Raw genomic sequence first — 16,200 nt, forward strand, 5'->3', positions numbered from 1 at the left:
TTATCTGCCATATTAGCAGGTCCCTTGCCTCTCCATTTCCTGCGATCCATTGGTTCCTTCTTAAGGCTGCTGTTATGTTGTACCGTCCATCATGTCATCCAGTATCTGGAATCTCTTCCTTCCTCCCTTCCTTTTCCCTTCTATATAACCTAAAACTTTTCACCAGTCCGTCATTCTTCCTTAATACATGCCCAATCCAATTTATTTTTCTTCTCTTTATTACGTCTAGTAACTGCCTTTTCTCTCCCACTCTTCTTAGTACCCTTCATTTTTTACTCTGTCCATCCATCTTATTCTTTCCATCCTCCGCCATGTCCAGATCTGAAAAGCCTCCAGCCTTTCTCTGTCTTTCTTCTTCATAGTCCATGTTTCAGCGCCATATAGAAGAACACTCCATACAATACATTTTATGAGTCTCTTCCTGAGTTCTCTGTCCAGACCGCTGCAGAAAATTCTGCTTTTCTTATAAAACGCCTCTTTTGCCTTTGCTATCCTTGTTTTAATTTCTGTGGTGCACTTCCAGTCGGTGTCTACCCTGCTTCCAAGATACTAAAAATTTTGCACCTGTTCTAGTATTTCTCCATTCACCATAATTTTTATTTCCTCCTAGTGCCAATACTTTTGTTTTATTTGTGTTAATTTTGATTCCTTATTTTTTTCTGTTAGTTTCAATGGTGTCCACCAAATCCTGTAATTCTTTTTCCCCTGTGGCTAGAAGGACCGTGTCATCAGCAGACTTCAAACACCCTACTCTTCTTCCTCCAATTTCTACGTCTTTGTCATCTAATGGGCATTTGTCAATCATTTTTGAAAAGAGTAGGTGATAGACAGCACCCTTGTCTTACTGCTTTTCCTAGTCTGAACCAGTTTGTACTCTCTTCTCTCACTTTAGTTGAAACTTTTTGATTAAGATATAAAGAGTTTACAAGTCTTCTGGTTTTCCAGTCCTCTCTCTTTTCTCTCATTATAGTCGCCAGCTTGTTTCCAAACCATATTGTCAAATGCCTTTTCTAGATCGATGAAGCACATATATAGGTCTGTCTTTTTCAATAAACCTTTCTCCCAAGATTCGTAAGAGCCCTGTTGCATCTCTGGTGCCCGTATTCCGTCTAAAGCCAACCTGTTCCCCGCCAAGATTCTCCTCCATTACTTTTTCGAGTCTTTTATTAATTATTCTTAACATCAATTTGGCTGCATGTGAAATGAGGCTGATTGTCCTGTGCTCGCTGCATTTATTGGTTCCTCGTTTTTTCGGTAATGGAATCATTACTGTTGTCAGAAAGTCCTCAGGCCATTCACCACTGTCATATATTTTATTATATAATCTCAATATTTCTCTTATTCCATCTGTGAGTTGCGAAGTGTGAACTTAGCCACAGCCTGCTGCATATTCGTTGTTTCATGAAGCGTATTCGTCTTCACGAAATGTCACTGCTACTGACACCGTCTTCAGATGTACGATTATAGCTAATACACTCTTCCTTCTTCAGTGCAGACATCTCGTCCACTGAACACAGTAAACAATTGCGTCCCTCCTTGCAGTCCAGCAACTAGATACAAACTGAGTCCTTTTCCCGCCATTTTTCCCCAGACCCCCATTTTGGATTACGTCACGCGAACGGAGAGGCAGGGGGGCGACACAGCGGTGTGGTGGTGGCTCTGTGAACTAGGTCGGCCGCTCTCCGGACCTCAGCACGGCGGACTCATGTACGCTTACGTCCATCCTATCCGTCAACCCAGCACAGACTGAGTCCTTTTGCAGATGGGGGAGGGGAGGGGGTGGGCAGGAGGGTAGTGGAGGCGTCCAATTGAGCTATTTTCCCGCCAAAAATTGAACTTCCCACGATAGAGACGTCACTGTGGTGTAGGCACATTTACGTCCGCCATGTTGGATCCGCGATCTTGAGTAGCCCACTTTGTCCAACTACTGAAGTTTGTGAGAATGTCCGCCTGGAGCACTGCATTCTGTGGCAGTGAATAGTGGACTGTGCGAAGCCCAGCACAGTGGAGTATCATAGAATTTGAGGTGTGCCGTAGTGTTACGGAAGGACTGTGACTGATAAGTGGACTGATAAAAATGTGTGAAATGAGGAGCTTCTCTGCAGAAGCGGTGGGGAAGTAACATGTGGGAGGCAGGGTGACAGGATGTGTGGGGAAAAGGTGACATGGAAAGGCGAACATGTGTACCAGATGCAGTTTTTCACAGTGAACGTCCGATTTACTCGAACTTATATATGAGTGAAAATAACATATAGCAATGCAAACAACTTTACTTCAGTGCCAAAATGCAGTTCGTATTTGTAAATCACATCTGCAATGAAAGTAAGTCGTACATTTAAAAACATCGAACACTTTCCAGAATATTGTAATTTCAGTTTTAAAGTCAGATAACAGATGACAAGAGAAGTATTTTTTTTTTTTTTTGTCGGATATAGGGTAACAGTTATCCGATATCTTTCCTCTACTTGTACTGTGGAACCTTTGTTCGTGCCAGATTTCACGAGTCTACATGGAGGGTAAGTACCCTGCATGTTTTACCGACTGAGTTCGCGAGAATCAAAGTGTGTAACACGTACGACTGCATCTACTCTGAAGCCAGCACCAGAGGACCACACGCTGTGCAGGACTCGCTACTCGACGGTGGGGGAAGGTGGTGCGGTGCGGCGGCTGGCGTCGTAGCGAAGCTGGGAGGGGGGGGGGGGGGGGGCAGAAGTGTCAGTGAACGAGTAACACGGCAAACGGGAGAGTTACTCAAGTCGTGTACCTCAAAACGCACCAACACTCGTCAGAAACGCTGCGGCACGAAACGAGACTCCAGCTGCCTCACACGGCAGCGGCTAGAAGTGTCCCCGTAGCGAAGCAGCGTCGCGGCGCCGAGGCGAGGGCGGCTGTCCGGCGGGCGGGAACTGGTCGCTCCGCTGCCGCTGCTGAGACTCACGCTCTGTGGTGCTACACTACAGTATGCGGCACACATTCCAGCTCCGGGTGTCTACCGGTACGTGGGAAGATGCGGTCTTAACGGACACGCACACACACAGTCTAACAACAAATGACAATTTTTTCGTGTCATATAATTACAAATCAATAACTTTTGGATTTTTTCCTTCGGCCGGCCGCGGTGGTCTCGCGGTTCTAGGCGCTTCAGTCTGGAACTGCACGACCGCTACGGTATAAGGTTCGAATCCTGCCTCGGGCACGGATGTGTGTAATGTCCTTAGGTTAGTTAGGTTTAAGTAGTTCTCAGTTCTAGGGGACTGATGACCACAGATGTTAAGTCCCATAGCGCTCAGAGACATTTGAACCATTTTTTTTCCTTCGACCTACAAGGGAATGGTCGGACTTGTCATGCCGAAACATGGTTTGCTTTTTTTAGCACTGTTACTTAACTGGGCAAAAGGTCCGGATGCAAAATTGTAGCTGCTGACATGAACTGAAGGTCACCTAAAAAAAAATCACGTACATGGCTGTATTTCCCGCTTGGCGCTTGCAGTGACAGCTGGCCAGCCCTGGAAATGGCGAGCCGCGGCCATTTTGCGCGTGGTCGGAAAGTGCGGCCGTCTTATCGGGGCGCTCACTGAAGAGGAAAATCGCTGCACGGTTTTGGTGGAAAGGGGAAACGAATATTCGTTTCTGTGGCATGCACGTCGTTTTAAGTTCTCGTACGTATTTCGAAACATACCGTCCTGAAACTGGTTACAGATGTGAGAGATGTTCTGTACATGTTCATCTATACTTCGCAAGCCACTTTACGGTCAACATTCCATCTCCCCTCACAGGTGATGACGAACCCTGTAAATGTTTCGCTGCTTGCTATGGAGATATACCACAGACGCCAAATGAAGCAATCAACAAAAAACACGTGTGAAGACTATGTGTTGTGCGACATGATTGTTAAACTTCTAGACGAGCATCTAAATGCCGCAGACATGTGGCTAGAAACAACTGAAACACTCTATATTGCAGACTGTGAATCTACAGACGGCGAAAACACCGACGGAAGGTGCACTCACGAAGACTCTTCGAGTGATAGTGCCACGTACCATCACCAATTATCTCCGAAAGTAACACCAGCAACTACAATTACCTTATCAGACAAAGAAAAAGCGGTGACGTATTGGTTGAACGAAAATGGTAAGAAACGCCAACTTGTCAGTACTGTTCAAAATAAGTGTCGCTTTGTCCGTTCTGAACGTGAATTGTATAGATGGAAAAAGGAAGTCGCTGGACGATTTAAGAGTCGACTGCAAATTGCGACGGAGACAGATACGCGACTTTTTGAGCTATTTACCGATGCCATACAACGGTCATTTAGTGTCAGCGATAGAACTTTGCATGATTGGGCGTCAGAGATTGCCAACGCGATAGGCACTAAAGAATTTACAGCTTCTCAAAGTTGGATTAGTCGCTTCAAAAGATCGCATAAAATTGTGGCAACAAAAATAACAAAATTTGTGTCGAGAAACAGGTCGTAGAATGAAGTGACACAAATCGAAATGATAGAAGCTTTTCTTACGAACGCAAAAAATAAGATCGCTAGTTTTAGTGAATCGTACGTGTACAATGCAGATCAGTCAGGTTTTCAAAAAGAAATGCGTTGCGAAAAAAACACTGTCGTTCACTGGGGAAAAACGTATTGAGGCGATTGCGCAGTCCACGATTGCACTCACCCATTCATGCACTGTAATGCTCATAATTAGTCTGGATGGTTCATTGCTGCCTAAACTATATGTGTGCCTTCAAGAACCAACTGGACGTTTTGGACCACGTGTGAAAATAACAATGTTCTACGGAAACTATCTTGTGGTATACGCATCGAAGTCTGGAAAAACGGGAAATGAGAACGTTACACTTTTCATGCGTCATGCTTTTTTTCCGTTCTGCGGGAACAAATCTCTTCTCCTTCTAGATTCGTGGTCAGGTCTGATATATTAAAAGCTGTATTTCCGGCTCACCCTGACAAGGAAGTAGAAATACTTCAGATTCCACCCGGCACGACGAACGTAGTTCAAGTTTTAGACAGAGAATTTTTCCGTCAATGGAAGGCATTTTACAGAAAACTAACAGAGAAACTTATTGTGTGCAGATCACTGCAATTTTCTGTGTATCACCGTGACAATATTCTCAAGCTGCAATCAGTAGTACATTATCAGTTTTCCTCCCCACGGTTTCAGAATTTGATTAAACATGCGCGGCACGCCTCCAAATATACTCGTACCAGGCCTGATTCATTCCTAACACCAGCCCAGCTTTGTCTACGGACATCTAACAACGTCTGTGATTCGCAGGGCTGTCATATGTCGTCTTTGCTTGTATGTTCCTGGTGCACAAAACAACCTATGTTTTGAACATTGTATCAATATTTCGCATTTTTGCGATAATTACAAGAAATAAAATTCGGACATGTTCTAAATTGTGTCTATTTCATAGCTATTTGGAAAGAATGTTGTAGATAACACATCAGCCATATTTGTCAATCAAAGTTTAATTATCATACGATCGCTTTCGCTGGGGGAATCAGCTCTCTCACTGCTGTGGCAGCAGAGCGGCGCGTAGCTAACGTTGGTGTAACGTAGCGAGAGAGGTCAGGGCTGTACAAGAGGCAGTTATAAGCGCGGAAACCATGCGACAATTTGTCTTACTTCATAAAATTGCTTACACACTTCCAGGTCATGTCATCAGCTAAAATCCTGCATAGAGATTTCTTGCAATGTTAACTCACAGTGGTTAAAAAAAGCAGCACAGGTTTCGACATTACAAGTCTGACCATTCCCTTGTTAGAAGCTAACTCTTATTACACCACCAAGAGACCATTGACCTCATTAAGTCACACGGATTTCAACTTAATACGTCGACCCGTTCCGGAAAAAAGGGCTTCGAACAGTCTGACAGACAGAAGGCTGGACAAATATTGATTCTATAAGGGTTATGTTTTTAGCGACTAACGTACTGAACCCTGAAGACGTGAACGTGGCGTGAGTCTCCAGTTAAAGTGTGTGGGTGCCGTGCAGCGTGAGGTGTCTGTGTTCTGCCTCTGTGGCAACTTTACAGGCAGCTGAAACGGACTCGGGCCGCTACTGGAGAGCCCGCCTGCTGCGTGTAGGCAGGCAGTGTGGTCTCGCGGCGCAGAAACACCCCCACCCCACCCCTTTTCGGAGCTGTAGTTCCCTCATTGTTTCCAGCAGTGGCGCATCGCACGTTAGCAGCTGACTTCAGCGCTTTCCAGCGGCGTCTCCTCCTGGCGCCTCTTCTTCACTCTCGCTTTTACGGATAGTTGACAGTCACATCCCACACAGGTTTGCTGCATTTTGGAAATGCAGTCCATCGTATCCTTTTAAGTAGTGTTTGCGAGCTGACTCTCAGTTTGTTCCTTTTTCTGTACAAATGTGATGCAGTCCCGTCTGCTTCTCGATCACGTAGACGACTCCACATTGGGCTTCAGGCGCGACAACAGGAAACGGTCGACGAGTGTCCCGAGAGTAAATGAAAGGCGCGAACAATGTACACATCCTTCCCGAATTCTCATTTGCTTTTTTGCAAAGCACTACTTGTGCACTACCCCAGTTATGTAAAACGAAAGCAGGCGATCCCATTAATGACAGGAAAATCATTCTTACGCAACAGAGAGAGCTGCTCAGAAAACAATCATTCGCTTGCGAGAGCTCGTCATCGCGCAACATAAATTTGTTACGGCAGGGTATGTGGCATCATAATAGCGTGACACCAGCGAACACAGAAACGGACGTTGTAGTAAGGGTAGTAACATTCCACCCCTAGAAACGGACAATGAAAAATACTCTTCCTCACTGTTGCAATTCCTATGTGTACGAGACCTCGGGGAGCCCGCTCCACTCGTAGAGGCAGAATAGTATGTTGCAACTCACTCATACGAGTTGCGACACTGAGTAACAGAGATACAAGTTAATTGGATCCTTAACGACGCTGCTGTGACAATTTCTGAAAGGTGTTGTTTATTAGCAGATATTAACGTTGTCTTAGAGAATGGCTTTCTTTTAATACCCCATACCGTTTTCAGAGCAAGGAGACGTACTTTCTGTCGTAGAAACTCTAGACGAGAAAGTACCGACCAGGTGCACCCCAGAACGCAGACGTTGTGCAGCATTGCATTAGTGTTAAAATTCCGGGAGCTCGGGTTCCGAGAAGAGTTTGACGGCTGTCAGCTGTGTTTGTTCTTTGTCACAGGGCGGCACCGACTACCTGATCGGCCGCTACAACAACAACAGCGTCGACCTGAACCGCAACTTCCCGGACCTGGACCGCGTCATGTTCAGCTACGAGAAGGCGCACATCGATTACAACAACCACCTGCTGGCGCAGCTGCAGCGCCTCGCCGAGCCGGTGAGTACAGCCAGCCAGCCAACTTACCTCAGCTTTAACAATGAGTACACAATGTTCTACGGGTTGTACGGGCATTCTGTAATTAAAGACACAAATAGATGCTGGAAAAAGTGTATTTTTAAAAGATGAGACTCTTACTACTTGTTAAGATAATGCCCAAAGTCAGTATAAATTTGAAAACTTAATAAACCAGGGAATAATGTAGATAGAGAGCTTGGAATGACATGGGGTTTTATTACAACGACCCCATATTGCTAGACGCGTGAAAGACCTGGTGATTATCGTGTGCTCAGCCGCCACTTTCATCATGCTTGTTCTCCCAGGTCCCCAGACCTCTGTCCGTGCGATTATTGGCTTTCGGTTTACCTGAAGTCGCAAGTTTATCGTGATCGACCGACATCTCTAGGGATGCTGAAAGACAACATCCGACGCCAATGCCTCGCCATAAGTCCGGACATTCTTCACAATTCTGTTCACAACATTATTCCTCGACTACAGCTTTTGTCGAGGAATGATGGTGAACATATAGAGCATCTCCTGTAAAGAACATAATCTTTGCTTTGTCTTACATTGTTATGCTAATCATTGCTATTCTGCTCATTTGAGGCGCCATCTGTCGGACATTTTTTGAACTTTTCTATTTTTTGGTTCTAATTAAACCCCATGTCATTCGAAGGATGGTTGTCAATTTGTACCTCTCTATCTACATTATTTCGTGATTTATTCAGCTTTCATATTTATACTCACCTTTTGATCACCCAGTACATGCCTACACTTATACTCGGGATGAACTATACCGATGTCTATGCAAAGAAGTCTTCCTGTTGTTGTGTGAGCCACTTTTCCAGAAATTCTCTTACCTCCTTGTTGTTGCTGAAAGCCGGTTCAAAAGTTGACTGCGAGTTCCATTAAAATCTTTTTTAGGAAAGCGTCAGCTTGTCTCCCGTAGCCTTCTTTCAAGTTTGTACACACTCTGAATCTTGTTGCCTTGTGTTGTCGCGTTAACTCCTTCGTGACCCACCTTGCAGTCGATCCGCTGTACTTGACCTCGAGACTGGCAACGTTATATCAACTGTGCCGAAAAGTACTGAACCAGTTTTTACACAATTGTAACACGCCAGTGTGCAGGAATAATATCGTCAGGGGGTGTGTTTCGAGAGGAGGCGACATTTCAACTACCCGGAAAGGAGTCTGCTCTCCAGTAACTCAGGCGTGCTAATTACTCCTGTTCGCAGAACTTCAGCATATTGTGAAATCATTCGACAAAAGATTTTAACCAAATTTTTATATTTATAAGGCAAAAAATGAATCAGTGAACGTCATTCAACTAAAATGAGAACTTGAAAAGTAGACGCTATCGTTACATGCAATATTGAGATTTTTATTATTTATTTGCAAGATGCTCCATTTAAGATTTGTAACACTAGAGGTATGTGTTGTGTGGGTGGAGAGTGTAGTATGATGTTTGTGTCGGATGATGACAGAAGGGTCCCTTCCCGTCGGACAGCCGTGTCGCCATCCGCTGCGCCGCGCGCCCTCAGCTGGTGAGGCGCTGCGCACAGGTTGGGACTTTGGTCCGGGACGCCGCCACCACCTCTCCTCCCCTTGCCGGCCAAACAACGCAGCGAACATTTCTTTACGGCACCACCGTCCGAGTCAGCTGAGCGCCAGGGCGAGCGCCACAGCACAAGCGTGCACCAGCGACGTCGGCCAACTTAGTCACGGAAGTGCATCAGTTGCCTCGCTAAAAATGGAATCCTTTCATATTCTCATAAACCGTAAAAGCGTTTCGTTATCACGCGCTGATGGTGGAACCCGAATGGATTGATTTGGGGGGGGGGGGGGGGGGAGGAAACCATACTGCGAGGTCATCGGTCTCATAGGATTAGGGAAGGAAGTCAGCGGTGCCCTTTCAAAGGAACCATCGCGTCATTTGCCTTGAGTGCCTTAGGGAAATCACGGAAAACATAGCTGGCCGGTGTGTCCGTGCGGTTCTAGGCGCTTCAGTCTGGAACCGCGTGACCGCTACGGTCGCAGGTTCGAATCCTGCCTCGGGCATGGATGTGTGTCATATCCTTAGGTTAGTTAGGTTTAAGTAGTTCTAAGTTCTAGGGGACTGATGACCACAGCTGTTAAGTCCCATAGTGCTGAGAGCCATTTCAAGCATTTGAACGGAAAACCTAAATCAGGATGGCCGGACGCGAGACTGAACCGTCGTCCTCCCGAATGCGAGTCCAGTGTGCCAACCACTGCGCCACCTCGCTCGATATGGAACTGGTTGACTGTCGGTATACAGGTGCCCGATGAAGAAGCATGTTGCTAGAAAATGAATCACAAGTAAGTGCAGATCAAGAAAATTTTATTATTTTAATCTATTCCCAAGAACTGTTCTCCATCCTTCACAAGCACGGAGAAAACAATAATTCCTCACGGAATATCGAATCGATTTTTGCTTCGCCGCAGCAGAGATCACGTCAGGAGCCTGGGCAAGTCCTCGACAATCGTGCACGAAATAATGTCTTTCGTGCCAGAGATCAAGACTTTACGTCGCGAGTGTTTTCCAAGTCGTGCGAGGACTTGGAAAAGTCCAGAAATGGTGCACGTTTACTGTAAAAACCGCATTCTTTGAGTGAACAACTGAGAAGTACTTTTCGTGCTGCCAGATCGCCGCGGACGTGCCGACCGGGTGAGTCGGCCTCAGCAGCGCGCAGCCCACAGCCCACAGCCCAGCGTCGCGTGCGAGGAGCGAGCGGCAGCCGCGGCACATTCCGGGCGGCGGCTGAACACTGTACCACGCGTCGTGTGGGCCGAGAGGCACTCTCCCTCAGGTCGAAGCAGAAAGTGTGCGACACGCTGCTGTCTGGATGTTGGCCAGTGAGCGAGGGCTCAGCTGCGCACTTGTTCGCTGACCTGTGGTCTGTGCTCCCGCGTGGGGCCGCCCGCCCACGCCGGCCGCGCCGCTCCCTACGAGACGTGCGGCTGTGACGTTGGTGTGTAGTGTACTCGAGCAGGTTGATCCAACTAGGGCAAAGGCGAGCACATCACGACGTCAACTGGTGCCTGCTCAAAAAGCCTGTGTACCGGTAATCTGCAGAGCCACACTTTCCAAGGCAAAAGAAAAAAAAGGGTGGTAAGACCTTATGGGACCAAACGGCTTACGTCATTGGTTCCTAAGCCTACACTCTGCTTGTCCTAACTTAAACTAATTTACGATAAGGATAGCGCGCGCACACACACACACACACACACACACACACACACACACACACATACACATCCGTGCGCTAGAGAGGACTCGAACGTCCGACGTGGGGAGCGGCTACTCCACGCGGCCTTTGTAAGGCTTTATCTTCGAGTTGTTTACAGTGAATCACGGTTGAAACGGTTGTGGCCGACTAAAAGAAGTGGAATGGGCTCACATACGACGCTTTCGAGTCCTCGGCCCGTGCCTTCCTAGCCTACACGCCTGCCCAGCTGATCTCTCTCTCGCCTGCAGTCTCGTTTATCATCTCACAAGCGCTGTCTGTTTGCAATCTCGAGGACTCTGAGGACGATCACTGGAGTCTGGAGCGCAGTGCGGTGTGCACCGGGACTTGCCGACCCAGTGTTAACAGCCCCGAGTGCCGGAAGAGGCAGCTCCTGCGTATCGCGGCACGAAGCACCCCCAGCCGCAGGCCTGGAACGTCGCAGCTCTCCGCCACGCCTCGCTGGACGACGAAAGAAACTAAGTCGCCGACAAATGGCCAGTCACGGCGTGGGGAGACACTTCGATAATGACTGTCTCATCCTGATCGCAGTACGCGATGTGATATCTTCATATTGGATTGGATTGTTTGGGGAAGGAGACCAGACAGCGAGGACATCCGTCTCATCGGATTAGGGAAGGCCGGGGAAGGAAGTCGGCCGTGCCCTTTGAAAGGAACCATTCCGGCATTTGCCTGGAGTGATTTAGGGATGGCCGGCCGCGGAATTGAACCTTCGTCCTCCCGAATCCGCGTCCAGTGTGCTAACCACTGCGCCACCTCGCTCTTTATATCCTCAGAAAAAGACGGTTTATGCACCAGGAAGTACAGTACTGAAGCTCAGAGTGCGGCACTCTTTGAGGCGCGCACACACGACCCCAGCGCGAGCCGGCGACGTCACGGCGGCAGAGCGACGCTCGACGCTCGTCGCTCGTCGGTCGCCGGTGCGTTCGCGTTCGCCTTCTCCTCGACGTTCCTGCCGTTCTATTATCGTTATAAAGTAGCGTTTTAACGAGAGTTTCGCCGGCCGATATCGTGAGCGCAGAAGAGGATTTAGCGGTCGTCGCATTTGCACTACTTATTTTACTGGAAAAAGCTCATCATCAGTAAAAGAAGGAGAAGAAGAAGCGACGCTAGTGGACGATCTCTCATTTAAAAAGTAGGAAGCAGTGTGCTGAGACAAAGTTAATGTCAGAGCTTAGAGCTGAACTGGAATATGGGCTGCTTCCTAATGCTTTCCCAGTTCAGGCTACAGATTTGAAATTTTTATTGAATTGTGTACACTCTGAAATTTCGAATGATTAGACGTCTTTTAGGAGAGCTCTACCTGTAGCACAAAGTTAATAGTTGCCCCCAGTTTTATTTGTTTCTCTTTGTCCTTCGTGACGAAAAGATTTCGATAAAGACACCTTTCCCTTTTTCTCATCGTGCACATCACTTAATCGTCTAGTCTCTTTGATTTACTTTTATAATCGCAGTCCCGTTCACGACAAAACCGTACCAGCTCTAATGCTCGCTCTCTCTCTCTCTCTCTCTACATTCCACGCTACACTAGAGTATTTTAATACGCAGTAAATGCAGGCCGTTAGCCAGAGCGGGCGGAAGCAGCACCTGCTGGAATTTTCGTACAGCGACACGTCCCACCCGGTACGTTTCATGGACTGCGGCCGCCCTTTAATTTAGCAGAGAACTACTGTACTTTGATCAAAGTCTGGAACTTATTGTTTAGACACTTGCTCTTCTTAACTTAAAGAGCGAAACCGGTCAATAAAAATAGTACGTCCGACTTGCGACTGTGCTCAAAAACTTGTAGAAACACCCCCTTGTGGAAAAGCATCAGGTGTCTACCGCGGCAGCCGACACCGGAAGCAGCTTCCGCAGAGGGGGGGGGGGGGGGGGGGGGGGGGGGGTTGGCAGCCGAGGCCGACCGCTAACAGGCGTCTCCAGACTTTTTAGTCCGCGAGCCACACTGACTCCTCCACGAAGTCATAAGGGCCAAGATCTCCCTAGTGGGATTAAAGCATCCTAGCGCTCCATGATCACCGTAATGTAAGGCTAAGGGAAAGATGAAATAGCAAAAATCTAAGGTTGTGGGAATAGGTAGCACTGAAACGAACTACGATTTTTATTTGATTACATAATTTTGATTGGTGCACGTACCTGACCGAAATTCTGGCGTATTTTATTCTGGCGAATTTCACCGACAAAAAAGTATGTCACTGCACATTCTTCACGAAAGCGTCCTGCAAGTTAACGAAGTCTCAAAATCATTTTTAGCAACACTATTATTGCAAGACGTAACAGAGGTAGAGTATGTCGACGCATTGTTATGTCAAGCGTCGCAACAATAAGTTTAATTACGTAGTCTTGTAGTGAGTAGCAGAGCCAGAGCATGTATTTGATAGCTCTGTTGCGTGATTGTGTCTATGTTGCGAGTCTCTCACGAATTTTTTAGTGTTTTATGTGCTGTACTAGTAGGTTAGACGACGAAGTGTGGGGCAATTCAAAGTTTGAATTCGAAGAGACAAGGAAAATCTGAAAATCGGAGAAGGGTCTGTCTGTTTATTGTGGATAGTCACAAGTTTAACCACGACCTTCCGCTTTGTAAAGACAGAGCTCCGACAATGTAGTGGTGTACTGGCCGCGATAGGCCTCGAAACTCAATTGTTGGCAGTACAGGTAGCACCTCGAATATTTGGCGGGCCGGTTACCGGGAACGTCCGGCCAGCTAACGCGGGCCGGTTTGCCGGCCTTCGCGGGCCGTAGTTTGGAGACGCCTGGCTTAGACGGGTGCGCCCGGTTTCCTCCCGCACACGGACAGCAAATGTCGGCCGACGGACCGGTTGGCTGTCCATCGTCGGCCCCCGTTGGCCTAGTGTGTGCGCGCGCCTGTAAAAGATTCCTTTTCACATCTTCCGGTCTCAAACGTACTGTATCAGCCATTTACGTGACACGCTCTCCATGCGTAGAGTAAAAATAAACAGTGTTCTCAGCGTGGAAAGTCGTGTTGCAGGTGCCGGTACGATCGGACTCCGTGAGTTGTCAGAGCGGCAAGCGAACCTAGAGGCCGAGGTGTGTGCCGTAACCAGCTGTATTTGTGTCATTTCGTTTCTAGTGCTCCAAGCTGAAGGGCCAGCCGCGGGACATCTACTACGGCTTCGACTGGCGCTGCAAGAAGGTAAGAGGAGAGGAGAGGAGAGCAGAGGAGAGCACAGCACGCCACATGGCTGCCGCTGCAAAAACACCCCCCACCCCCACCCCCTGGTGCCGGCGGGACGGCAGGAACCGTCATTCCAAGCAAAAGAGTATAACCAACGTACCGTAACAGCTACGAGCACTTGTTCGTCTTCGATGCTGCAACCACTCTGTTTTCCGTACTTTCAGAGGTGCAAGCATCCACTGAAACGAGAAAAAATTGTCCAGTAAACCTGGGCTGCCAAGTGCGTGTCGTAAGAGCTAGGAGCACTTGTTGGTCTGCGCTACCGCTGGACACGTCCCTTCTACTCCGACAAGCGCTCCTAGCTGTTACGGTATGGGGCTCAGGAATGAGCGTCCCTGCTGTATCCTTGAACTTTGATTACTCGCCCTGTGGCAGCGACTGACGTGTGTGTGTGCAGTGCTCCAGACAACGGCTTTCCCTTCAGATGACGGCGTTCACTCCAGTACCGAATCTCAAAACCAAACGGAGAAAACCCCGAAGAGCAGTGTGTAGGCATCGATGCATTCGAGGGCGCTTAACGCGCTACGGACAACTCGTACGCAACATGTCGTCGAAAACAAATTCGAGCGAGCGAACCGAATTTCGTATACTAGCCAGGAGCTGAAATTATGCTTCTGTTCCAGTTTCGGAGACAGACACTACACACACACACACACTCACACTCACACACTCAGGCCTTCCTCGAGCATCTGCACAGATATGTCCCGCCCGCAACTTCACGTTCGTGCTACCGTAGCATTTCCAGACATTTATGAACACTTCATTACAACAAATCGTATAGAAAACGCGTCGTTTAACGTCCGGATGCCCTGAAGCAGAACATTTTCAGAGACAGCAAATTCTTCTACTAAGAACAAGTGTGACGCTTTAGCTGCAGTGAGCCGTTTTGCTGAATGTACCTTCCTTTTCACTCTCTTTATTCCATGAACGTTTATTGTTTTAACAACTGAATTCTAAAAATATATTAGTTCTTCTACTTGAACCTGTTGTATTTTTCCCTTCGGTCTTAGACTGTTCCATTAAACTTGCTGTAATTTCTCCCGATTGCTATTGCACGATGTGCAATCTTAAAAGACTTTCCACCCATTTGTTCACATATTTAACGTCTTCTCATTGCTCTCTATTTTGTCTTTTCCGTTTTAAAATATGTATTTATACTACGTTTCCCAAAGGTCTCAGTAATTATTAGGCAGTGCCGTGCTTTCTTCCGACTTTTATGTTTCAGTGCTTTGTGAAGTTTTCATCACAGTATCATATCTCTCACCTCGTCTTCATTCTGTTACTCGTCCATTTCTACAATATTCTCCTCGAGTTAATCTCCCTCGCGTAGCCGTGTCGTGCGTTGCTTTCTTCTTCCCGCTTCCCCTTCTTCGCTCAATACTGGTTTGCCATCTGAGCTCTTCATATTCGTACAACTCCTTCTTTTTTCTCCAGACGTACACTATGTGATCAGAAGTGTCCGGACACCTGCCTGAAAAGTTCGTGGCGCCCTCCATCGGTAATGCTGTAATGCAATATGAGGTAGGCCATCCTTAGCCTTTATGACAGCTTCCACTCTCGCAGGCGTACGTTCAGTCAGGTGCTGGAAGGTTTCTCGGGGAGCGGCAGCCCACGCTTCACGGAGTGTTGCACTCAGGAGAGGTGTCGATGTCGGCCGGTGAGGCCTGGCACGAAGTCGGCGTCCCAAAACATCCCAAAGGTGTTCTGTAGGATTCAGGTCAGGACTCTGTGCAGGCCAGTCCATTACAGGGGTGTTATTGTCGTGTAACCACTGCACCAAAGGCTGTGCATTATGAACAGGTGCTCGATCGTGTTGAAAGATGCAATCGCCATCCCCGAATTACTCTTCAACAGTGGAAAGCGAGAAAGTGCTTAAAATATCAATGTAGGCCTGTGCTGCGATAGTGCCACGCAAAACAACAAGGGGTGTAAGCCACCCTCCATGAAAAACACGACCACCCCATAACACCACCGCCTCCTAATTTTACTGGTGGCACTGCACACGCTGGCAGATGACGTTCACCTGGCATTCGCCGTACCCACACCCTGCCATCGGATCGACACGCAGTGTACCGTGATTCGTCACTCCACACAACGTTTTTCCACTGTTCAGTCGTCCAATGTTTACACTTCTTACAAGCGAGGCGTCGTTTGGCATTTACCGGTTTGATGTGTGGCTTATGAGCAGCCGCTCGACCACGAAATCCAAGCTTTCTCACCTCCCGCCTAACTGTCACAGTACTTGCCGTGGATCCTGGTTCAGTTTGAAATTCCTATGTGATAGTCTGGATAGATGTCTGCCTGTTACACATTATGACACTCTTCAACTGCCGGCCTGTACGCTTTTGTGTTGTGCGTGTCCGTTCACGTTTCCACTTCACC

At 47.7% G+C, this 16,200-nt stretch overlaps 1 protein-coding gene across 9 annotated transcripts in view; it reads left to right on the forward strand.

The window, feature by feature from the left end:
• Positions 1-16,200, forward strand: part of LOC126324319 (carboxypeptidase E-like) — a 386,831-nt gene that overhangs the window by 231,990 nt on the left and 138,641 nt on the right. For 5 of the 9 annotated variants that reach the window (XM_049995127.1, XM_049995040.1, XM_049994953.1 and 2 more), the window contains 2 exons: positions 7,201-7,356; positions 13,714-13,776. In XM_049995127.1, the coding sequence (XP_049851084.1) occupies positions 7,201-7,356; positions 13,714-13,776 (219 nt within the window). The remainder of the gene's footprint in view (positions 1-7,200; positions 7,357-13,713; positions 13,777-16,200) is intronic. The other 4 variants (XM_049995137.1, XM_049995118.1, XM_049995075.1 and 1 more) reach the window with 1 other exon arrangement.

This window comes from Schistocerca gregaria, chromosome 1 (genome assembly GCF_023897955.1).
Source record: "Schistocerca gregaria isolate iqSchGreg1 chromosome 1, iqSchGreg1.2, whole genome shotgun sequence".
NCBI lineage: Eukaryota > Metazoa > Arthropoda > Insecta > Orthoptera > Acrididae > Schistocerca > Schistocerca gregaria.